The following is a 26,557-nucleotide window of genomic DNA, read 5'->3' as shown; positions in this document are numbered from 1 at the left end:
GGGAGAGCTTCCTCCCTTCAGCTTAGGGTGGCTACATTAGGGCTTGGCTACACTTACATTTTATAGCGCTCTAACTTGCTGGCTCAGGGGTGTGAAAAATCACCCCCCTGAGTGCAGCAAGTCTGAGCGCTTTAAAGCACTAGTGTAGACAGGCTCCGAGAGCTGGGAGCCGCGCTCCGAGCACTCAAAACTAATCCCCTCGTGGATTACCACGAGTTCTGGGAGAGCTCTCTCCCAGCGCTCGCGTGCGACCACACTCACACTTCGAAGAGCTGCCATAGGAGCGTTCCCGCAACAGCGCTTTGAAGTTTGCAGTGTAGCCATGCCCTTAGAGAGCTTACAGCAGCGCAGTTTGAGAAAGTGATGGAAATTTCACTAGTTAAGTTCTTGTAAATATTAATAATAGTCATTTAATCAAGTTATGTAATCAACCTTTGACATACAATGTTTCATATTTAGAAAAAAAATACCTGGAAAGGTTGCAAACAGGGATAGAACTGTTGATCTGCCAAGTGGCTTATTATGTACATGGTCCTATGTAATTCACAGCTTCAGAATGTGCTACAAAATATACATCATCAGTGATTTCAGGAGCAGATTCTAAGCCTCCACTTATCTCATTTCTAGCCATTATGGTTGCAAAGACAACCTTCCAAATGTAATCAGTGCTTGTTGCCCAAGTCTGCAGAAAGCATAAAACAGCAGCTCTAAAAGAAGTATGGATTGCATCATCCATCTGAAATGTGTAATAACTCTGAAACCTAAAGCTTGCTTTGTCAGCATTAACTGTTTCATTGCTGATCATTTTAGGCAAAGCACCCAGCAATTGTGCTTATCTACTGTTGTCACACGCATCAGCAGATATTAAAGCAGTGATGCAGCTAGCTGCTATCAAGGGTTGCTGGGATGGGGAAACTAGTTCAACTTCTCTCCATCCCCACACCACCCACAACAAAGTCTCTTTTGACCTTTACCACCATGATGAAGGGAGAAAAAGAGATTAATTTCCCTACCACCCATCTCACCTCCTCCACTGCCAAAAGCCTCAACTGCCTCCTGAGTTCCCAAACCATCTCTGTGCCTTCCTGGGTGCCAAAAGCCCCAGCACCCACTCCCATTCTTGCTTTCCCCTGGCTGTTTCCACCAGGCAGTGACATGTTGACAATATAAAAAAAAAAGCTGTGGCCTGTTGAAAATTGTAGTGCAGCCAGAGCTATCCCTAGGGCACAGCGAATGGGGGCGAACACCCTGGGCCCCGTGCTTCATGAGAAGGGGGCGGGGAGGTGAGTCCTTCCACCAACCTCCCCGTCCCCTCAGCACCTCCTGCCCAAAGCACCTCCCAGAACCTACCATCGATCAGCTGTTTTGCGGCATCGGGAGGCTCTGTGGGGGAGGGGAGAACTGGGCCGGGGAGGGGTGGGGCCAGGCCTTGGCGGATCCGGCAGGGTGCGGGGGAGCATCCCCTGCAGATAGAAACTTGGCACCTATGTCCCGGGCCCCCAAAGCCCCCTAGGGACAGCCCTGAGTGCAGCATAATATAAACCGACTAATATTATAATAAATCACGTGGGGGCAGCATAGAAATATTTGTTTTTTTTTAAATCCACCCAAAACTCATGAATATTTCCCAGTGTGCCTCACTAGAGATGTTGTTCACAGGATGTAGGCTCAGTTTGCCACAGAGTATACAGAACTCTGATTATTTAACTTCTGTTTCCTTTAGCTCTTTGTGATTTTTAATCAGCTAGTGAAACTTCATCCTATTTGGCTTCCATGCATCTTATCTCACCCACTTCAGCCTCTATAAAATACTGTTGTAAAAATCACTTTTCTGTCAAAGTTCAAGAACTGTGTGACTTTCATATGTAACCCTTCTGCCAGATGGAGTCGGCAGCACCAAGGGCCAGGTCAATATCTAGGATTTCTCTTAAAAATACAGAACAGAACGGTTCAAGCCCCCATCCAGTAGTCTAGGAAAACCTAACACCACTCTCGGGAGCCTCTAAGAGGCATACTTCCCACACGCAAGCATTGAGTCTGAGTATAACAAAAGAGAACTTTTACTAAAAGGGAAAGGGAACCACCCCAACCACAGTCAAGAGCATGGGACCATAACCAAACCCAACCCCAAAGCCTATTGGGCAGTGTCTTTTGCCTCCATGTCCCACCGTACAGTGGGAAAGTCCAATGAACGAAGGTCCCTTTAAACACACCATTCCACTCTCCCTCTGCTTCACCCGACTCACAATTGGCTGCCCTTGGTTAGGGAATACCTGGAGTTTAGAGGTGCACTCACAGGGTTCACCTCCCACCCTGAGGTAAGGAGGCAGGAGGTTGAGCAATGCCTCCACGGCTGCTTCTGCAACTGTCTCTCTGCCACCGCTAACCACTATTTCTCTGCTGATCCCCACTTGCTGCTTCCGCTACATTACATTCTGAGATTCCTCTGCTTAGCCCAGCTCTTCATGATTTCAGCTCTCAGTAATTTCAGCAGGTAGTGAGGAATCTGTCAGGTCAGGCTGTGCCTTCTACTGTAATGAGAGTAGATGGTACTACTTACGGCTCATCAACTTTCTGAGTAGCCTGGGAGGGTGTAAGGCTAAAGGAGCAACCCCGACAGAAAAGCTCCCCTGCCCTGTGGGTGAGTGCAGGAGAATCTAAAGCTATGAGAGTAAACTCAGACAGAAAATCTGGAGGGGAGCCCCAAAGTCAATCAGGTACTACATTTTAATATCTTTCTGGCAACGCCTGCAGCGGATTGGGTACCAGGTGTATTGGTTCTTCCTCTCCTCTCGATTTTATCGGTGATGCCAAGAGGGAGGTCCTGATGCATGGGCAACTCAGGGCCTCCATATCCTCTGCCCAGGCTTGAGCCCAGGAGAGGTACTCCAGCTTCGCCTTGAGCGTCGACACAACACAGGAGACAGCAGTCACCAGTTCTAAGCTCTTACTTGACTGGCGTAGAGTTGAGCACCAGGGGCTGACTCCAACGGTGGGAGAGATCATTATATGATATCTCACTAGACAACCACAGCCCACCATAAAATTGGGCAGCCTCCAACAATAGGGTGTTGTCCCACCACAGTCTGCCTGCTTCAATGGGTGCTTGGAGCTTAGAGTTTTATAACTTGACAAGTGGACTGTAACCAACACACCAGGCAAATCAATTAAAAGAAAGAAAACTTCCTTAAAGATAGGGTGCTGGAACATTCGCACCATGACAACTGGATTATCTGAGGACCTTCAACAGATCAGTGATGCACACAAAACTGCCATGATCAATGACGAGCTTAAATGGCTCAGTGTCGATATTGCATCCAAGAAACACAGCTAGCATCAAGAGGATCACTCAAAGAAAAAAACGACTACACATTTTTCTGGCAGGGGAAAAGCGCAGAATAAATGCAAGAGCACGGAGCGGAATTTGCCATCAAGAACTCATTTCTGGGGAGGATTGAGCTGCCTACAAATGGATCAGAGAGCATTTTGGCACTATGCTTGTTTACATCTGAGGGCCCAGTCAATCTTGTGAGTGTGTCTGCCCCAACACTCTCCTCATCTTCTGACATCAAGGACCAGTTCTACAACCAGTTGAACATCACCATCAGCAAGATTCCAAAACACGAATATGTTTTCCTACTAGGGGACTTCAATGCAAGCATGGGAGCTGTTCATGAACCAACCGTCTTGATCAAAACAGAACTAGTATGATGAATGGAAACAGTCAGAGACGGTTAGAATTTTGTTCCTATTACTACCTCTGTGTAACAAACTCATTCTTCCAGACAAAGCCGCAACACAAAGTATCTTGGAAACATCCCAGATTTGGCCACTGGCACCAACTAGATCTTATTTTCACAAGGCATACCAACCTTAACATCGTCCTCATTATCCATAGTTAACAAAGTGCTGACTGCAACACAGACCAATCTCTGGTATGCAGCAAGGTCAGACTTAAACCAAAGATAATACATAGATCTAGAGAAAAAGGATGTCCTCATATTAACATCAGTGCTATAGCAGACAAAGAAAAGTCACAGCAGTACAAGAACATACTATAACAAGCCCTTGACACCAGTTATTGTGCCACACACACACACCTGAAGTGGGAGCAACTGAAGAACACAATCTAGGATGCAGCTCTGTCAGTCTTTGGGAAGAAGGAAAACAAGACCAGTGACTGGTTTGACACATATTCCAGTGTGTTGACACCAGTCATAGAGGCCAAACACACAGCCCAAACCAACTACAAGAGAGACCCAAATGAAAAAAACCTTACAAGCATTGAGAGTGGCAAGAACCAAGGTACAACAAACTGCTCTTTGCTGCGCCAATAACTATTGGCTGCACATATGTGAAAGCATCCAGGTAGGAGCTGATGCAGGCAACATCAGAAACATGTACGATGGGATCAAGAAAGCCTTGGGTCCAACTTCAAAGAAGACAGCCCCATTGAAATCAACAATAGGGGAAACAATCACCAATACAAGGGAAATCACCAATGCAGGGGAAATCAATACACCAAGCAGATGAATCGCTGAGTAGATCACTACTCTGAGCTTTACTCTCATGAAAAATATTATTATGGATGTAGCCATCAGTGCCATCAAAAGCCTTCCTGTTATGAACCAACTTGACTATAAACCAACTGTCAAGGAACTTAGCCTTGCCATAGATGGCCTCCCCAATTTAAAGGCCCCCGGAAAAGACTGCATACCGTCTGAGGTCATAACATGCAGAAAACCTATTCTACTGCAACATCTTCACAAGTTGCCCTGCCTGTGCTGGAAAGGAGGCGAAGTACCAGAAGAAATGAAAGATGCCAACATCCTCACTCTATAAAAAAAAGGGTAACAACTATCATGGCATTTCCCTTCTTAGTATTATGGGAAAAGCCTTTGCCTGAGTTGTCCTGAACAGACTTCAGACCCTTGCAGACAGAATTTATTCTGAATCAGTGTGGCTTCAAAGCTGAAACGTCTACTATCAACATGATCTTCTCACTGAGATAACTACAAGAGAAATGCAGAGAACAAAAAAAGGCCCTCTACATAGCCTTCATCAATCTCACAAAGTTTTTTGACTTTGTCAGTAGAAGTGGACGATTCACACTTCTAGAAAAGATTGGATGTCCCCCCCCCCCCCCATGCTCTTAAGCGTGATTCAATCCTTACATGAAAACATGTATAACACAGTCCAATATGATGGCTCAGCCTCTGAAGCTTTCCAGATTTGTAGTGGAGTTAAGCAAAGTTGGTACTTGCCCATACTCTGTTTCGGATCATTTTCTCTCTGCTACTGAAACAAGCTTTTGGTTCCTCAACTGAGGGAATCTACTTTCACACAAGATCTGATGGAAAGCTATTCAATCTTGCAAGACAGACCTAAAACCAATACTCAGGGGGCCCTTATCCAACACCTCCTCTTTGCTGATGACACAGCAGTGACAATCCACACAGAAGCTCATCTTCAAAGCCTTATGGACAGTTTTTCCACAGCCTTCCAAGACTTTGGGCTTACTATAAGCTTAAAAAAAGATGAACATAATGTGCCAAGGAGTTTAGGAAGCACCCTCCATGAATATCTACAACTATGAACTTGAAGTGGTGAACAAGTTCACATACCTGGGGTTCAGGACTGTTGTCTGCAATGGGTCTCAGTACTGGTGCAAACAGATCTTATCTCACATGATTTGTGCACCATGTATGCAAAGGCAGTTAGTTGCTACACTTCCATTGCTAAAGGGTGAAAGACCAAAGAAAATGCTAATCTACTCCCAGTTCAAAGCAGTGTGACAGGAAAGTGCTGCTTTGAAGAATAAGATGGAAAATCCATCTGAGAGATTGAGAGGGAGCAGACCATAAAAGACAAAACAATACCTAAACTTCATCAAAGTATTTGTTTCTTAGATATATATATAAGGCTCTTGTTGAATCAGGACCAAGACCATCAGACAATTCAAGATAGATTTTTAGTTGCTGCTCAGCAGATGTCCAGTGTGACAAAGTTTCTGTGCTACCTTGGTGGATCTTGTGCTTATTGGCAGATTTGCTCACCTTGGAGGTTCATGGCAGCCCTCAGCTTGGCCGTTTTTCTGAATTCACAGTCCAGGTTGACTCCTCCTGTGTCTGACCAGGAGTTGGGAGGATTTGGGGGGAACGCGGGCCCGCCCTCTACTCCGGGTTCCAGCCCAGGGCCCTGTGGAATACAGCTGTCTAGAGTGCCTCCTGGAACAGCTACAACTCCCTGGGCTACTTCCTTATGGCCTCCTCCCAACACCTTCTTTATCCTCACCATAGGACCTTCCTCCTGGTGTCTGATAATGCTTGTACACCTCAGTCCTCCAACAGTCCGCGTTCTCACTCTCAGCTCCTAGTGCCTCTTGCTCCCAGCTCCTCACATGCACACCACAAACTGAAGTGAGCTCCTTTTTAAAACCCAGGTGCCCTGATTAGCCTGCCTTAATTGATTCTAGCAGCTTCTTGATTGGCTGCAGGTGTTCTAATCAGCCTGTGTTATTTGTGTCCAGAAGGTTCCTGATTGTTCTGGAACATTCCCTGTTACCTTACCCAGGGAAAAGGGACCTACTTAGCCTGGGGCTAATATATCTGCCTTCTATTACTCTCCTGTAGCCATCTGGCCCGACCCTGTCACACCAGGGAATAGAAAAACAAGTCAGATCTGAGGTGCAGTGGAAAATCTATACAAGGGGACTTGCCATGTAACTGTCCACGGTATGCTAATTTCAAACCTATGATACTAGTCCTTCATTCTTCTGTATAACAACTGACACACAAAATATACCAAATACAGATTATTTCCATCAGTTAGTTTGCTCTTTGCATCATCTTTAATGGAGCAAGATAGTGGTTTCAGCCTACATGCCTGTAGGAATGTTTTCTCATCTTTCAAAAATTCCTCTAGGATCTTGATTAATAGTGACATCAGACTCAATGGGTTATAATCACTGGTGCCACACTATGCATTTTCTTTATCAGTTTCCCTCCAATGACTTCATACTTCCCTTTGAAGAGCAATAAAAACTCTTTGGAACACACTATCCCTGCTCTGCGATCCCCTTCAGGATTGTAGTGGGTTTGTAATTTGTGTAGGCCTAGAGCTCAGTGAGCTTGGATGTGTAAAATATTTGTTTTAAGGTGACTGTTAATGCTGTTGATTTCAAAGCATCCGAATGAAAAACTCTTCAGAAGAATACAATAGGCTTCATAAAAAAAAAACCCTGCAGTTATGGATCAGCTGTTTACTGACTAACTGATGTATAGAAAATGTCTGTCTGCCAAATCAATCAATCAAAACACAGGAAACCAGGATCAGGACAACGAGTATCTCAAATTGTTACATCCACAGATGAAATTATTACAACTGCATCAGTTACTTGGTGTACATAATAAAAATGAAAATAATAACTAGCTCTCATTCATGGCACTGTAATATAGCATTGGCACAAGACCAATGTTTCCGGTTTGAAAATGAAGTTTCAGTGTCACTTTAGCAGCGAGACCCCATTAGCTGTTGACCATATTTGATGATATTGGCATTACCTCTTAACTTGTCATCATGCTGAAACTAGAGCCCAAATTTTCAAAATATACAAAAGAACAACCTCCCCATCTATTATTACTGACTGCTATATGTCACCTTTCTCAACTATCAGCATGCTTTACAATGTAGCAGTGAACACTACAATCAAAAACAGCTCAGCCGCAAGTTATCAGGCTTGATGCAGGAATCAAGTGGCGAAATTCCTCTGGACATTAAAAATCTATCAACTTACGAAACGAACATTGGGAGCAAATGAATCCCCTTCCTCCATGGTTGCAGGAGGTCCTCTGGTAGCAGAATCCATGCAGTTCTGAATCCAGGGTGCGTGTCCAAATTTTATGCAGGCCAGTTCATTTCAGGCTCCTTACATGGCAGGATGAGAAGAGGCCGAGTGAAGGGTCCGAATCTAAAAGCAAAAGGTTGTACACTGCTTGCCAAGCAAAAGGATAAAAAAGATTGCTTGGTTATCCCTCTCTTTGGGCGTCCAGAAGAGCCACCAGAGGACCCCAAGACTGCAAACACAGATAACAGAAAGCAGACCTATCACACCCACCCAGACTAGAGAGACAGAATCATTCTATTGCATAAAATATAATGAGATAAACACAAAGTTATTACAGATATAATATACTGTTTGTACATATAATATATTGGTCTATTAAATCCAAGAAAGGTGGTGGTCTCAATTTGCACCATTCCCACTGTAAAATTCCATATCACACCACGAGTTAGTGTCCACTCAACACTCAATTCCATTTTTGGACTAATTTACAACAAAAGTGTAATTTATATTGCCCTTGACTCTGCCACAGATTTTAATGCACTCTGCCCATGCAAAGTAAATCTTCCTTTACAGAAAGGAAAGAATGACATCTTGTTTGTCAAGAGTACTTAGAGGACACACAGAGATGGAAAATAACCTAAATATTTATTATTTCTGGACCACTGTGTACTATGTAAACAAACACCTGCTCTAAATCTAATTCTGCTTTTAGTCTTCAGATGGAGCAGTGAATTATTTAAAAATCAGCAAAATAAGATAGTGTCATGGATTAAATATTTTTTTTAAATCAGATTGAGGAAAAAAGAATATTTTTCCACTTCCTTTGGCTTATCCCTTTAGAAAAGTGGAGGAAAGAAATACGGTTAGTTCTGCCTGCCCTCTCTTAAGTGTTGAAAAAGTGCTAGGTGCTTGGAATTGATTTCTCCCTATAAGCCAGTCAAAACTCTGTATTATTTATTCACAGCTTTCAGATATCTTCAAAGGGATAACATGGGTCTTATAAAATATTAAACCAGTTTCATATGCACACTTGATATATATGCCAACATTCTGGTATTCTTTGACAGTCACACACAGGGATCACAATGGAATAGTGGGATAACAGCAAACTGAGGCAAACTACAGTCCACATTTCCTGTTCTGGATAGTACGGAATATGTTAAAGTAGGTACACTGTTGTATCAAAACTGGAGGAAGAGATTTTCAGAGGCTTGTAACTTCCAAAAAAATCCATTAATGGGGAGACATGGTGCACTTGAAGTAAAGCAGAGAGAAACTGGTGTCAGATAAATTTGGAAAGTTTAACTTGGCTAATATACAGGAATGGGGCAGGGGAGAGGGAGAATGGTGTTTGATGATTAATTTGCAGTGGAGTCGCATCTTACGCAAGGGTTAGGTTCTACAGTCAGCACGTAAGGTGAAAATCGCATATAGTCAAAATTACCCTTGAAAAATCCCTGAAATTGCCCATAAAGTACAGTATACTGTACTTGTGGCACCTTAGAGACTAACAAATTTATTTGAGCATAAGCTTTCGTGAGCTACAGCTCACTTCATCAGATGCATTCAGTGGAAAATACAGTGGGGAGATTTATATACACAGAGAAAATGAAACGATGGGTGTTACCATACACACTGTAAGGAGAGTGATCACTTAAGATGAGCTAATACCAACAGGAGAGTGGGGGTGGGGGGAAGAAAACCTTTTGTAGTGATAATCAAGGTGGGCCATTTCCAGCAGTTGACAAGAACGTCTGAGGAACGGGGAGGGGAGGGGGGGAGGGAATAGTTTTACTTTGTGTAATGACCCATCCACTCCCAGTCTCTATTCAAGCCTAAGTTAATTGTATCCAGTTTGCTCTCCTCCTGGTATTAGCTCATCTTAAGTGATCACTCTCCTTACAGTGTATATGGTAACAACCATTGTTTCATTTTCTCTGTGTATATAAATCTCCTCACTGAATTTTCCACTGAATGCAGCCGATGAAGTGAGCTATAGCTCACGAAAGCTTATGCTCAAATAAATTGGTTAGTCTCTAAGGTGCCACAAGTACTCCTTTTCTTTTTGCGAATACAGACTAACACAGCTGCTACTCAGAAATCTGTCAGTATACTGTACATGGGTTTGTGTATACAACCCTGTACACTTATATGTATAACTGTATAATGTATACAGTAATGTACAGTATATAATAAGGAGTACATATGCAAAATATAATTTTACAGTACTGTATTTTTAATTACAGGGGATAATTACAAGGTGGTAATTACAGGGGGTCCTCAAGGCTTGATGTGGAGACAGAGGTGACAGAGAGTTTGGGTGATGGTGAGCAAGTTGTAGATGAAGTGGTTGGCTCTGGTTCAGCTCGAGAAGTTGATCTGCTGCTGGTTGTTTTTCCTTCAAAAACATGGTGATCGGCAACTGTCGTGTTGTCTCTTGAGCTGCTCAAACATTTCATGATATGGTCTCAAATCATCTGTAATACTATGTGTGATTTTGAGGCTTTGTTCCACAGAGGGATCGTATTCAGAAATTAAATCATTCAAGTGTTTCACTGCTTGGAACACTTCAGCAAATTTATGAAAATTCCAACTTGCTGGCTCTTCCTGTTCATCGTCATCATCGTCGTCTTCTGTAGACGATTTTATCAGTTCCTCTAACTCTTCATTAGTCAATGTTTCTCTATGGCTCTCAATTAATTCTTCAATTTCTTCCTCAAGGATGTTGATGAAGCCATCACCACCCACTTGCCTGGCCACCTGAACAATGCATTTCACTTCTTTGTCAATGGTCGGGAAACCCTTAAAATCATTCATACATTCTTTCCATAGGTTTCACCAACATGCATTGACTGGTTCAGGCTTGATTGCATCCATTGCCTGTTTAATATAAGTGATGCAATCGGCAATGTTGAAGGACTTCCAACACTCCATCGCATTAAGATTGGGATCAGCGTCCATAGCACTACATATCCATGAGAACGTAAGCCTCGTGTACGTGGTCTTGAAACAGCGAATCACACCTTGGTCACAAGGTTGGAGGTGGCATTTGGGGGGAGAAAGATTACTTCAACGTCGTTATGCACAAACCGGAGTGCTTCAGGGTGGCCAGGAGCATTGTCTACGATCAGCAACACTTTAAAGTCAAGTCCCTTCTCTTCGAGGTATCGCTTGACCTCCGGAATGAAACACTTGTGGAACCAATCCAGAAATAATGCTGCCATCACCCAAGCCTTTTTATTTGATTGCCAGAACACAGGCAGGGGATTTTTGTTCTTTTGTTCTGTGGAGCAAGCCCGGCTTTATTAAATGCCCAGCCACATTGCCACAAAACAACACAGTCACACGGTCTTTAGCTGCTTTGAAGCCAGGGGCTGGTCTTTCTGATTTCGAAATGTAGGTGCGGTTAGGCATTTTTTTCCAGAGTAGCCCAGTCTTGTCAGCATTAAAAACTTCTTCCGGAAGATAGCCCTTTTCTTCTATGATATTCTTTAATTGTTCGGGGTAGGCTTTTGCTGCCTCTTCATTGGCAGATGCAGCTTCACCAGTAGTCTTCACGTTTTTGAGGTTGAAGCGGTTCCTAAAACTGTTAAGCCAACCTTGGCTGGCTTTGAATTTCTTCTCATCAGAAGGCTGTCCCTCTTCGGCGGGCGGTTTGAACAGCACATAGAAGCTAAGAGCCTTGTCTCGCAACGTATTGCCATCGATAGGCACACGTTTATGGTTCATGTCTTCCAGCCATAAGTTTAATGCCTTTTCAGTCTTCACTAAAGTCTTATCATGCACCTGGCTCATCACCTTAGCAGTTATTGGAGCACTTGATCCCATGGCTTGACGAATTTCTCTCTCTCGAATCTTGATGGCATGAATGCTAGATTCGTTGCGGCCATTTTTACGCGCCATGTTGGAGACTGACATACCATCTCTCAATAAGTCCAACACAGCCAGTTTTTCCTCCAGCGTTGGAACAGATTGCTGTTTCTTCAGCTGAGCACCAGATGAAGTAGTTGGCTTGCATTTAGGGCCCATGTTATATGAAAAATACGTATCTTTAAACACTAGAATCACACTCAGCACAACGAGATGCTCACACTATGAGAGACACGCAGGAACTGAGACCGACTGAGGGAACAGCAGATTCACGTCTCCCATCTCACGCTCACTCAGGGACATATGCTCACTGAGTGGAATCATGGGCGGAATCGCCCGCACTATTTACAGATATCTTGTTATTTTTCTTTTTTGTTTGCCGAGCATGTATAGTTGAATTTGCGTAAGTTAAATGCGCGTATGATGCGACTCACCTGTACACACTTCTATCCTTTTAAAATGGGATTGTTTTATAAACTGAAAACAGGCAAGTAATAAGGACTTTGCCTCCTTTTTTGAAAATAAGATAGATTAAGATCATACTCAGAAATATTACACTGAAAACAGAGCACTTCCAGAGAGAGTTGGTCGTGACCACTATTTTGAACTGCACATACTCAAAGATGGTAAATTATTATTCCATTATTTAAGTTTATGAAGGTGGAGAGAGGAGAGATTTTTAAACTTTTCTAAGCCTCAGGCAGTACATTTACAAACCCTCTTCAGAGCTTGCGAGCTTTATTCATGGCGAGCCTTGCTCTGCACCTTTGTCCAGAAACAATAAACCTCTTCCTTAACTTCTTGCTTGCAGACCTGTTTATAAAATTACAAAGCTAATAGGGAAACCAATCAAAATAAACAGATAAATACCAGGTGGGGAGATTATTTTGGAATGATTATGCTGTGTGCGTGTGAGAGTGTGTCACCAGGAGGAACAATAACAGAGAGGGCTGGACATGTGTTTTCTTTTGCATCATTTCACATTTTAGTTTCTGTATTTAAGTTTCCATGGCTACAGTACAGTTGTCTGTTTGATTTCTTTAAAATGTTCCTGTGACATACATTTTTCCCCTTCTGTTACCTTTATATTTTCCCTTCTTTTCTGTTTTCCATGTAACATTGTCTATAGTACCTTTATGGCTATGACAGTGTCAAGCTGTAATTCCCAACTTGAATTTATTAAATATCCCTTCTTATTCAAAGTTCCCACTGGGCCCACTATCAGAGGAAGCATTTGCTATCACAGAACAAGATTGTAATGGGCTCTCATGGAGAGCTGAGGGAGCATATAAGAAGCCTCCTCTGCACATCCTGTCACAATACACCACCTGCACAAGGGGGAATGAAGGCACTCCTCTTTCCATGTGTATCACCCCAAAAAGGGGCTCTAATACCACCTTCTCAGGGTAAAGAGCAGCTGCCATTGTTGTGTAAGGATGTAGGGCATGGCTACAGAGACTAGAGGCCATCCTCCATTTTGGAGAGCAGGATTCTGGACTACAGAGGGGAGATCAGTTAGTGGCAACTCTGATTTTTGTGTTATGTCATGTTTGAATATAATACATAATTGTTAAATACAAATTCTCATTGCTCTAATGCAAATACCGGCACACTCCACAGCAGCTCACGAAATGATCTTGTGCACTAGGAGGCTATGACCCCCTGAACACTTCCCTTGCATGCCAGAGAGCTCTGGGTAGAATTCTGAAGAATTACTTGCACAGCTCCCAGTAAGGCAGTGTCCCTCTGAGCGACCACAATGCCAGGCTGTGCCTAACTGACACAAATGACTCTGGAGTGCACAAGGTTTCTGGGGGGCTTTACCTCCTGTTCCAAATTATGGGCTTTGTCTCATCCACCCCAAAAAAATATATTATTGGTGGTCTATTTGAGAAAATAAAGTGGTCACTCAGAGAACGCAAATGAGGGCCAGACTTGTTGTGTGGGGTATGACATTTTAAAGTGACTGTGGGTGGTTACTGTTCGCTTAAGCTATGGAACATTCTAGATCCACAATTCAGAGGAGCCTTGTCAGCTAGAAGCAGTTACAGACGGAGATGTGATGGCAACTGAACCCAAGAATGAAGATGTGCTAATTAGTCATTAAGGGACCCACTCACTTTGCTAAGTTGTTTAGTTGTAACTTTATTTTATTTGTGGTGTTATTTTGAATCAGTTAAAGCCATTGCTATTAAATTAAAAAAGCATGACTGAATTTAGGAGACAGAGCACGTAGGTCACTTGATAGTTTATACATTTAAACCCAACTCACTACTGCTTCCATAGGTTTCCTTTTTGCCTTTAACAGGTTCCTAATCCTGCTGCCAGAGCAAACCCTCTCCACTGTGAAATCCTTGATAACTGGAAAATCTGGGCCTCTAGCACAAACTTAGTTGAGTGTTTCTCCTTTCGCCTAGTTTAAGGCTGGAACTCTCTCTCCAGAGGTGCAAAAGACAATTTAGCAAGAACTACAGATGGCAGAAGTTCTAGGGGGCAGGCATCCCTTATTCCTGGAATTCCCCCAATACTCTAGATACATAGAAAGCTGTATGCCTGTAAGACATCTATACAACTTCCTGGGTCAGCAATTCACAGAATCACAGAATATCAGGCTTGGAAGGGACTTCAGGAGATCATCTAGTCCAACCCCCTGCTCAAAGCAGAACCAATCCCCATTTTTTGCCCCGATAAACTAAACAGCCCCCTCAAGGATTGAACTCACAACCCTCGGTTTAGCAGGCCAATGCTGAAACCACTGAGCTATCCCACTAGTGCTTTGTTTAGTTTCATTGCCACCACTCCCCTCACTCTTGGCTGTTGGCATTGTGCCTAAAACTGTTTACATTATCAGCACCACACCCAATTCTGACTTCATCTCTGCTCAGAGAGTGTGCATTCTCCTACAATACTACTTAACACAGCTAGAGGATTTCTTAAAGAACAACTGCTCAGAAACTCACACCAGCCCCACTCTCTCTAATAGCATAAGTTTTTTTAATGTCCTCACAAATATATAATATTGATAGATACAGGATCAATCTTTCATGTGTCTGGAGAGAGAATCTCCTTATTACATAGATCTCACTGAAAATAAAATAGACTTCTCTCTCTCTCAACCTGGTGTAATTGAAAATCTTAGTTGAAAGCATATAAACACACTTTGTAAAGTTGTTTGCTGATCTTTAGACATGTTCTTTGAGTGGATAACGTGTCACAGGAAAGAATTATGATGAGCACAAGATAGGGTGACCATATTTCTCCAAGGAAAAATAGGACACTGTGTGGGGCTAGCCTGAGCCCTCCCACCCATGCCCCTGCAGGGCTTGCCCAAGCCGTTCGCCTGAGCCCTTCCCCCCACCCCCATACCTCCTTCGAAGCTGGGGCTGGCATCGCTGCTGCTCGCCCCCATGCGAGGCTGGGGCTAGCATCGCTGCTCGCCTGAGCCCTGCTTCCACCCCTGCGTGGAGCTGGCATTACTGCTTTCCCCACAAACACACACGCCGCGTATGTTCCTCCGCACCCTACTTTTGCCAAAAAAGTCAGGACAGCCGTGACAGGGCTTAAAAAAGGGACCCTAGCACAAGGTAAATCATTCCCTTTCTATTTCACATACACTCATCCCATGCTCAGCCATCTGTGGGACAGCCCAGCTGGTCCTTAGGCACCTCAGACATTTAGGGCATGTCTACACTTACCTCTGGAGTGATCGATCCAGCAGGGGTCGATTTATCGCGTCTAGTGAAGACGCAATAAATCGACCACTGAGCGGTCTCCTGTCAACTCCAGTACTCCACTGGAGCAAGAAGCGTAGGTGGAGTCAGTGGGGTGAGTCAGCAGTTGGCCTACCACAGTGAAGACACCGCGGTAAGTAGCTCTAAGTACGTCAACTTCAGCTACACTATTTTCGTAGCAGAAGTTACGTAACTTAAACCGACTTAGCTCACTCCCCTTCCTCCCCCCACATACACACACCAGGCTTTACAGCGCACAGACAAGTTCTTCTTTCTTGATCTGCTGCATTTGCAATCATCAGCATTTCCAGCCTGTGCCATATACATCCTAGTTTTCCTCTCACCAACCATTTCGAAAGAACAACTCTGCTGTGCTGAGGAAAATGGGTTATTTATCACTTCTTTTAGAAACAAATATACAGGAAAAGTTGTATGACATTAAAGATGCTGGTTTTCAAAAAATACTTTTTGTGTGCACATAGTCCTTGCCCAAACATTCAAGGAAAATGCCCCCCTTCCTATGATCATTCTTGCACCTATTTCCTGTAAGTGTACTATTTGCAAGTACTGGGACAAGCAAGTCTAGGCCTGCCCAAAGCTAGATGTCCACCCCCTCCACTGAGGGGGAGCAGTCATTGGACCCAGGGTGCAAGTCAGTACTGGAGACAACAAATGAAAAAACAGGGACAGGAATGAAGGTTAAAAGTTGGTATCCAGAGGTGGACACCCTGCAGAGAACCCCCAACAGCACCCACTGCTCCTCAGAGTGTCTAAGGAATCAGTGGACAATGCCCAGAGGAACTCTACCAGAGGTGTGATCAGACAAGGGACTGAAAATAGGCCCCCCACTGACAGAAGATCCCCCACCCATCCAGCTTTCTCTTCCTGGTGTGAAGGACGTGCTCTTGGCCGGCCCCAGGAGGAGGCTAACAAGGAGATCTTGCGACTTTGTGGGGCCACAAGTGGGGTGTGCATGAATTAGGGGATGCAGGGAGAAGTGCAGCCAGAACCTTAGTAAAAGGTTCTGAAGGAACTGGAAGAGGAGCTGTAACCTGGTGCACATTACATAGATGTTCATCAGAGTCTCCCTCTCACCACAGAAAGAACTGGCATCAGAAGGGTTGGTGAACCATACCAGGTACACACCTGTGCTTGTGTCTCCATGGAGGAGCCACCAACTGATATCCCCAGTGGGACGTGGAACCAGAGTGGAGTACAGTGGAAATACAAAGCCTCTGCCTTCAAGATGCCTACAATCTAAAGATGCACAATAGTTCTCACTGGAGAAACTCAAGAATATCCATTTATCAGGAAGATTATAAGAAGTACAGAATCAGTCCTGCCACTATGCCAGGGTATGTGATCTGGGCTATCCTTTGGACAGATTAATTGGGTAGCTACCCCAAGCACATGAGGCACTGTGAAATAAGGCACAAAATGGGGAATGGAGACAAAGGGATCAATCTATGAAGAATCTTTGAGGAGTATTCCCTTCCCTCCCCTCCCCCCAAGCTTGTTGGATGTAAATCATCTCTTTGGGAGAAATCCAAAAGCTTTGCAAAAGAAGCTCATAGATGAAGAACCACCATACTCAGAGTGTCTGATCCAATGTGTACTGAAGTCAGTGGGCTTTTGATTGAATCCTAAATCAGCTACATAATTCTCACAAACATTTCCAGATGTAAAAAGTTACATTGACATGCACAGAAGCCCTGCCACTGCTTTCTCTTTTTTTTGGTAAGCCTGGTTCTAAATAACATTGCTCCAATCAGAGCTGAACAAAGGGATTCAGTGTTCATCGAAAATCATTTAGCTTAAGGCAGGAAGGGACCACCAGATCATTTAGTCTGACCTCCTGTATATCACAGGCCATCAACACCACCCAGCACCTACGCATCAACCCAGCACCTGAAATTAAACCAAAGTATTACAGCCCAGAGGACACTAGAATGTTGTGTGCCATAGGTAAAGAATAAAAGGGACCAAGGTGCATTAGTGCCTGAAGTCTCCAGCAATGGCAGGGAAATTATTAAGTGAGATATACCCAGATAATCCTGTCAAGTGACCTGCTCCCACATGATCCAGAGGAAGGCAAGAAAAACCCAAAGTCACTGCCAACCTGGGAATTCCTTCCCAGCCCCACATATGACGATCAGTTAGACCCTAAGCATGTGAGCAAGAACCAGCCAGGCAAGCACCTGAGAGAGAGAATGCTCCGTGACACTTCAAAGCACCCTGTCCAGTCTCCCGTCACCAGTAATAGCCATCTCTGGTACGTCAAAAGAAGGAGACAAAACACGCAAATACACACACACACACTCAGACCACATCGGAATACACAGGGGGAGAGGGGAGAGTAAAAAAATCCCTTTCTGATCCTACCAGGTGACCAGCTGAAACCCTCAAGCATGAGCTTATGGGAACATAAAACATAAACCAGAAATGAGCCCGGGGGCTGCTGAGTCTTACCCCCTATCATCACAAGTTGCACTCATAAGTTTGTCCAGCTCTTTCCTAAAACTAATTACGTTGTTTGCCCCCACAATTCCTATTGGGAAATGGCTTCAGAACCTCACTCCTCTGGTGGTTAGAAATCTTCTAATTTCCAGCCTGAATTTATTCCTGGCCAGTTTATTTGTTCTGGCACCAACATTGTTCTTTAGTTTAAATAGCTCCTCACCCTCCCTAGTGTATTTATAGAAAGCAACCATATCCCTTTCACTCTTCTTTTTGCTAGGCTAAACAAGCAAAGCTATTCCAGTCTCCTCTCATAAGATAAGCCATCCATTCCCCTGATCATCCTACCTAGTAGTTCTTCTCAACACCTGTTCGTTTGAATTCATCTTTCTTGAAGATGAGTGATGACAATTGTACACAGTATTCCAAATGAGGTTTTACCAGTGCCTTGTACAATGGCATTAATACTTCTGTCTCTACTGGAAATGCCTTGCCTGATGCAACTGTGATACATGGATGTCTTTTTTACAGCCTCATCACACTGGTGGTGGCTCATAGTTGACCTGTAAGCAACCCACAGACCCAGGTCCCTCTCCTCCTCTGTCACTTCCAACTGATGAGACCCCCGCTTGTAGAAGAAATTCTTTTAGACCTAAGTGCATGATCTTGCACTTTGTGCTAGTGAATTTCATCCCTTACTGGCACTCCAGTGTTTAAGGTCATCCAAATCTTCCTGTATAATATTCCGATCCTCCTCTGTATTGATGATGCCTCCCAACTTTGCATCATCAGCAAATTTCATTAGCACACTCCTACTTTTTGTGCCAAGTTCATTCTAAACAGAAGTAAGAATAAAAATTAAGGCAAAGATTTAGGAACATAGGAATTGCCATGCTGGATCAGACCTCAAGTCCATCTAAACCACTATCTTGTCTCAGACGGATGGTGGAATATATGCCTACATTAGCCACCTATGGCCATATTTAAAGTACCTAAACACATAGCCTAATTTCCAAAGTGCTGAACACCTAACAGTTCCTGTTTGACTTCAATGGAAAGAAGTTTAGGGTCTCTGTTTAGTTATCAAGAGAGCCTGGTTCATATACAAATAAAACTTGCTCTTTTATAGTGCTTTCCACCCAAGAATCCCAAAGTGCTTAAACAATATTATTCAATTAAGCTTCTGAACACTCTTGTTAAACAAGTACCTTAAGTAGGAGTATTCTCATTTCACAGATAAGGAAAGGAAAGCACAGAAAAATTAGCTGTCACTCATTTAAGAAAGTCGCTTCTAATCAGTGGCAGAGCTTGGAAGAAAACTCAATAAATCTAAGTCCTATGCTCTAACCACTACACAATACACATGCTAATTACACACCTGGGCCTGAGCCAATGATTTCAGGTCCATACATACATAATTACACACCTGCTAGGCAAATTACATGTTTTACAAGTTGGTTTTATTGATTCTCAATTAATTCCAATTTCCTTTGAAAATTATTTTAATTAATTTAAAGAGACACCTAAAATTACTGAGGATAGTGAAGCTGGAAGTTGTGTTTTGTTTTGGCAAGTCTCACCTATTCCTCTGCCCTTTCAATACTTCTGTGCAGATTAAGACTTTCAGATTACTAAAATTCTAAAACCATACAGATGTAGCTTGAGGATTTTACTGATATATGTAAACAAACCCTTCAACAACTTCCTAATGGACTTCTCCTCCTTTGGAAATAAAACAAAGTGAAAATAAAATATGGAATGAGTTGATAACTTCTAATGATTGTAGGCAGGCTTTCAGACAGACCATTTTTTAAAATCACATTTATTCTTCCTGTTGGTCATGATTTGATTTGAAGATTTTATCTAATATAGTTCAATTTTTCTCTTGGAGTATCCTGAGTAGAAAACAATGAAAACTAAATAAAATGGTCTCTCTGTAGAAGTTTGTATGAGGCTGTGCTCTCCCTATTACAATTTTAACTAATTTTTCCTTATGAGTATGTTTACAAAGAGGTTACTCTGTGTCATTGGAGTCACCTTGGGTGCCTAAATCATTTTCTTTTTTGTTAAGAACTCAGCTTTATTTCATTTAAGTGATACTCAAATTACCTTACTCACAAGAGTATTCCTCCTGAAGTCAATGGCACTAACTGACATTCAGATAAATAGGCTTTAGCCCTAAATATATCAGATCATGTAACTATAGTCTAGAAATCATGGGCTCTCAACCTAACAGTCATGACTAGAGTAGTGTGAAGATTTTTGGACAAATCTTTTATTCTCCAAAAATGCATTTTTGGTCAATCCAAAACATTTGATATGAATTTCACAAATAGTTTTGGCAATTGTTTTTTCTTGACTGGCACCATTCACAAAATAGCTAGAGGAGAAAGAGGTGATGGTGGTCCCCATTTATATCTTTTAGCCAGTAGTTGGACATTCAACTAGTACATGGGGGATTCAGGTCCAGATCCCCCCTCTGCCTGACAGAGCAGTGATTTGAACTTGGGTCAGAGAGAGAGAGTGCGAAAATGGCTCTGTAGCCTGGTGATTATCACACTCTTCTGGGTGGGAGTCACCCAGTTAAAGTCCCTGCTCCAATGACTATTCAAGTATTTTGTACAAAATGGAACAGCTTCAAAAGAAGAGAGACCTGCCTTAGAATACCCTCTAGCCCTGTGGTTAGGGTACTCTATTTGGAGGTGGAAGACACAAGTTCAGATTCCTGCTCCATATCAGACAGAGGGGGGAATTTAAACCAGGCATCCCACATCCTGGATGAATGCCCTAACCACTGAGCTAAATAAGGGAGATCCCCACCATCTTCTCTACCCATTTTGTGATTCTAATCCTTTCAAAATGCTCAGAAACAAAATGTTTCAGGTTGAACAATTTTTTTTAACCTGAATTGGACTTTTTTGATTTGCCAAAATTTGTCAGGAATTTTCTGATTCAATTTGTGTCAAATAAAAATAATGGGGTGGGGAAGAGAGACTGCTTGCAAACAGAAAAAAAATCAATTATTTGCCCAGTTCTAGTCATGACTAGACAAGGGGACTGTTACATGGGACAGGAGGCAGGGTTGGAAAAAAATTGTTTTTCTGTTGTAACATGGGGACTGTGATATGGAGGAAATTGAGAAGCACTGATCTAGATGATTCATATAGATTAGAAACCAGAGAGCATTTCCCACCATACATATAGAGACCTGTCAATCCATTCTCTGAAAACATTGCATAACGGATTCAAGTTTTTCACTTTAGTCAGTGATGCATCTTGATTGCTTTGCTGCTTCAGCCATTTGATTGGACTTAGAATACTGTTTAAACGTCACCAAACTTTGGGCTCTAGAAGGATAATCTTTCTTTCCCCAAATGCAGAGCATGCCAAAGGGTTTTGTTGAAAGGCAGAAAAATATTGCATATGTACAAGTGACCGTAGCAAGTGAAATACTTAATAGTGAACAAACTTTTTGATGTGTCAATTACACTGAAAGGAAAATAATTGTAATAGTTTAAAAAAATAGCCTTATCAGCCACACAATACAATTTTCATGATGTTTTGTTCAATTTCTTACAGGCAGCTTCAAAAGATGGTACATGATATCAAGAAAAATGAAACTGGAATAATGAGCAAGTTCAAAAAGTAAGTTATAGATGTTGATATAATTGCACCTTGTTTAAAGCTCAGAATATCTAGCATGTTGTATGACCACGTTGAGGGTAGGAGTGCATGTTTCTGGATAGACATATGTTAATAATAGCTTTATTTCAGAGCTGCTCCACATGAAGGATTGTCATTAATATCAATGGAAGCGGCTGCAGAATCAGGCCCCAAATTATTCTATAGTATAAGCTGCTCGTGGATCAGTTTAAACAATATCTACATATAATGTATCATTGAGGTTGATTCTCCCAGGCAATGTTTGTGTGTCCCCTTTCTCTTTAGGCCTATGTTCAGGCTACCCCCTACAATTTAATTTTAATTTGAACTCCTACCTTCATGCAACTAATCAGCCATAATTTTCAAAACTCAATCCTGAACATTCCGTACATATTAAGAAGTTCTAAAAGAAACCCATAACACTAAAACCCTAACCTAAAATTCTTAGTCCAGCAGTAAATTGCAGAATGATTATCATTAAATAATCACAATGTACGCGTAGATAAATCCCAGTGTTTCTTCATGGGTGGTTATATTAATAAGACATCCTTTATTTCCAAAGTCAGACTCATCTTTTAGCACAATAGCTATTAAGCATGCACACTAATTTTGAATACACCATATCTTTCACATGGGATTAACATATGTATGTGACAATCTCATTGATAATCCATGAATCATTTACTATAGGTGTAAGAAAGACGTACACAAGATATATTAAATGAACTTTAAAAAAAAGTTATTTACCAGGTTTTCAGGAAGCATTTGCAATGATAGGACAACAACACACAGAATTACTCAGTATAGTCTATCGATGCAGCTCTCATACACAATGGAAACGTATAAGCACACAGAAAACTGTGCTTAAGTAACAGCAACCATAATGGATACATTCGAGATTGGAAAGTATTATTTTAGTATCTGCTAAGTAGGGAGCGTCCTCTCCTCGTGGGGGAAATGGACTCAGTTTTGTGATAAAGCTCTCCCTCGCTGTGACCTGGTGATACACATGAGAATGAAGCAGGGAAATTCAAAGCTAACCATTACACTTTTTCCTGCACTCACCCTGTTGTAATTAAGAATTGCTGCAGCTTGCAGAAAATCTCATATTCAGATGTTACATAGGATCTATACCTCTTCATTGCCTACACACAGGCACAACAGCACAAGTGAAGGGCTAAACGTCAGTGTTACCTTTGACTGGCACTTCTTTTGTCAGTTGAGTAGAGCCTTCAGTAACTCAAACATACTTTGCCTTTTGGGGGGTTCTAACATGGTGTATGTACAAACTGCAGAGCTCTGGACCTGCATGAAACTATAATGAGGAGTCTGCCCTCATGGAGTAGAATCAAAACCTTAGCTTTTATAAAGAATAATATCACAGTAGCAGAATTAGAGCAGTTAGACTTAACATCACAGTGGGTCAGCAGCAAATGTCTCAAAGATGAAAGCACATAACAAAAATGAGAGAAGGATCTCAGAGTTATAATTTACAGAGACAAATCATTTTACCATAGTTGCTTTCACCTGGAGATGAAATCTGGTTTTTAACAGTATGGCTTTGAGGATGTGCCCCCTCTTTAAGAATAAGAAGAAGGGGGAAAATAATAGGATCTAAATGTACTTACAAGCTGGAAGGGTGCGAGGTGCAGCCTGAATCAGATAGATACAAAATGGCCATTACAGGTCTGCAGCTCTCAATGCTCCCAGATTTAAAGAGCCAGCTACCAGAAAAGCAGGCTGGAGAAGGAGTCTATTAAAGGGTGAACCCAGCATAGAGCTCAGTAGTAACCACGAAAATATGAAATAAGCAGCTTCCTAAAGGGGGGGTGGAATTCTATTTCTCAGGGAGTAGGGAAGTATTGCCAGCAACAAATATTCAAAATCACAAGTCTAGCTTCCAACAATCATGTGAGTGCTTTAAAATAATATGTTTTTAAATTGCCTTTGGGCTGCACTGGGATCGCATTTTTGTGCTTTTCTCTGAAACCCTGAGGGCTAGAACTTGTTGGGGGGTTTTAAAGCTGAGATTCTCATATTCACATGGAGCTAGGGCTTCAAGAAAAACACCAAATATTAGATGATAAAATTGCAGAAGTTAGCAATAATAGTAGGAATAGAAGATTCCAAGATTCAGAGACAGAACCTGGTGGCAATGAGTTAATGTATCATTATGTTTTTAGACTATATCGTTGCAGTCCCTTCCAACCCTATGATTCTTTCTGTGGACTGTGGATACTATTGGGCAAATCCTATTCAGCAAGGGACTAGTTGCATACTATTGGGTAAATCCTGGCCCCATGGGATTCAATAGCAAAACTCCCATTGACTTCAACAAAGTCAAAATTTCACCCTTAAAGATTTGCGGATGCTTAAGTGGCTTGCTGAGGCAGGGTGTAGGAGCTCAGGACACTCAGCACATTGCAGGATCAAGCCTTAGATGAAGTATCAAATGAACTGTCTCTACATCAAAAAAGTTTTTCCAAAATTTCCTGGGGACATCAGTGACACTTCATTGACAAAGCCAGCAGCAGTAAGTGAAATAAAGAGGCTGCCTGTAACCAGAATCTGTCCATTCCTTGAGATGACATTTGTGCCGCCATGGTCAGCTACTGAGATGACACAGCACCTGAGATCCTGCATGCCTCACACAAGCAAAACATCCATAGACTTCAGGTCTCTCCTGCTCCATAACTCTGTAGCACTTACTGTGCCCCCGTTTTCATACAATCCTGAAGATGGCAGCTGGAACTGTGGTATTTTACACACTATGCACTGAGTATATAATATTGCAAACTAGTCAAGGAAACAAACTGAAGCACATGGAGAAAGAGGTAACAAAACAGAAACAGTATAATCATACATGTATCTTAGCTGAACCAAAAGGAAACTTGTGTTTCCATTTATGTACCAATGTAATGTGTTTCAGATTTCTTATTATTGATGCTCAAGGCCTTTTGTTAATAAATGGGACAGTCCATTAAAGTCAAAAGTATTATACTGTGTAGCCATAAATATTACAGTACCACTGTTTTGTTCAAAGAAAATATGTAAAACCATATTAAGAACATTAATAACACTCATGGGCAGCTTCATAAATATTTTAAAGAGTTTCTTTATCACCCGACTCTTCCAAAGCAGCAACAAAACATTCCACTCTATCATGAGATTCCAATTTGGGATCAGTTTGTTATCAATCAGTTTAACGGCACTAGTTCAGAGTTTTGACAAAGTTTTGACAGGTTCAATGCATTTATTTTTTAATAATAGTTGTATTTACGTAGTGCACCCAGGGCACTGCACAACAATAAATACAGTAAAAACATAACATCAGCTAAAGAAAGCATATAATAAAAAAACGCCCTGTTAGCAAAAATGGACCAGAAGAAAAGGACACATCCTGTATGAAAGGGCCAACAGTAGTAAAATTAAAGAACATTTTTGAAAACAAAAATTGTTCAGCTATTTCTTAAAAGCTGGGAGAGGTGGGCTGAAATGCCGGGTATAGAGGAGTGAGTGCCAGTCTCCAGCACAAGTGGTGGAATCTCTAAAAACAAGTTTTCTAGGAACACAGCATCAGGACAAGGCTTAGAGTTCAGTCCTGCAGTTCATTAAACACCCTGTCCACCATCCCGCAAAGACTTACACACCTCTTCAACTTCAAGTAACTGAGTAGTACCTCTGATGTCAGTGGGAGTATTCCTATGCCTAAAGTTAGGCACATGCCAAAGGGCTTTGCTGCATCAGCCTCAGAGTGCTCAGCACATTGCAGAGAGGAAGATTCAGACCATGGTACTTTTAAAAATTGAAGTCATTCATTCACTTAACTGCCTGCTAGCTGCTATCTAGTGTATGGTGTGCAAAGCTACTACAGCAGTGCTGGTCTCATATTAAATGAAATGCCTCAAATACCAGCTGATTACTTATTGAAGCTAATGATGCAGAAAGATGTGTTATGTTATTTTTAAACAGCTGTAAATATTCTCAAAAACCTGTTTGGATTTATTTTTATTTTGGATGAGTCTTGTAGAATTGAAAATTATATCCCAGCTATGGAATTCTGTAGGATGTTTCACAAACCTCCACAAAGGATATCTCATTCTCTAATAAACTTATGGGTGAAAGTCTGGCCCCACTGCAGTCAATGGGAGCTTTGCCACTGACTTCAAGGTGGTCAGGATTTCAGCCTGTATATTTTAGAGTGGGTAATTTCTGTAAATTCCTATTCAGGTCTATAGGACTTTTCCAGAAGGATTAACTCACAAGTCTATCAAATTTAACTTAAATACAGAACAGAATATATTTAGAGCACTTTCAAAGTGATTTGAAATTCTTACCACCATGATTTCTTTTGGAATCTCTTCTGATGTAATTGCCTAGTTTGCAGATAAAAGATATGCTGAAAAACAACTATAATCTCTCCCTTGAACAACATGCACTTAGATAGGACTTGATCCTCTTCTACTGAAGTCATTTGGAGTTTTGCTATTAACTTCAACAGGAGCAGGATCATGCCATTTGCCATTGCTTACAAAAAGCAGCCCTAAAGAGTAAAAGTATTATAAGTGTACATATTTATTATTTCATCAGCATGTACAGTAACTAGACAGTAAGCTCCCAGAAACAGGGATCTTGTCATTCGTGTTTGCATATTGCAGAAATAGTGGGTGAAATCATGGCCTCATTCCAGTCAATGGCAAAATTCCCACTGACGTCAATGGGACCAGGATTCCACAGTGCTGACACTCACTAAATAATATTAATACGGTGCAGTATCTTTTCTGTGGGTTTGTGTTTGAATTTTAGAATAACTAACATATTTGAAGAGACTAACAAATACAGATGTGGCCATAAATTGTTTCATTTCTGTGACAGAAACCATTTCTTTTCTATTGCTATTTAGGTTCCAAAATGAACAAGTGGCCTTAATTTGCAAAACTGGGAAAAATACTTGGGATCGGTATGCTATTTCAGAACCACACAAGGCATG

The 26,557-nt window shown here is 41.9% G+C and overlaps 2 protein-coding genes across 10 annotated transcripts in view; one reads left to right on the top strand and one right to left on the bottom strand.

Annotated features, from left to right (window-relative positions):
* Positions 1–26,557, bottom strand: part of LOC140914912 (DNA nucleotidylexotransferase) — a 385,127-nt gene that overhangs the window by 303,124 nt on the left and 55,446 nt on the right. The window lies entirely within an intron of this gene.
* The window catches only part of BLNK (B cell linker), a 145,271-nt gene that overhangs the window by 82,019 nt on the left and 36,695 nt on the right, over positions 1–26,557 (top strand). For 7 of the 9 annotated variants that reach the window (XM_073353937.2, XM_073353938.2, XM_073353939.2 and 4 more), the window contains 2 exons: positions 21,484–21,549; positions 26,471–26,527. In XM_073353937.2, the coding sequence (XP_073210038.1) occupies positions 21,484–21,549; positions 26,471–26,527 (123 nt within the window). The remainder of the gene's footprint in view (positions 1–21,483; positions 21,550–26,470; positions 26,528–26,557) is intronic. The other 2 variants (XM_073353947.2, XM_073353945.2) reach the window with 1 other exon arrangement.

This window comes from Lepidochelys kempii, chromosome 7, assembly GCF_965140285.1.
Source record: "Lepidochelys kempii isolate rLepKem1 chromosome 7, rLepKem1.hap1, whole genome shotgun sequence".
Lineage (NCBI taxonomy): Eukaryota > Metazoa > Chordata > Testudines > Cheloniidae > Lepidochelys > Lepidochelys kempii.
The sequence above is the reverse complement of the archived record's forward strand: the minus strand, read 5'-3'. Positions and strand labels throughout refer to the sequence as shown.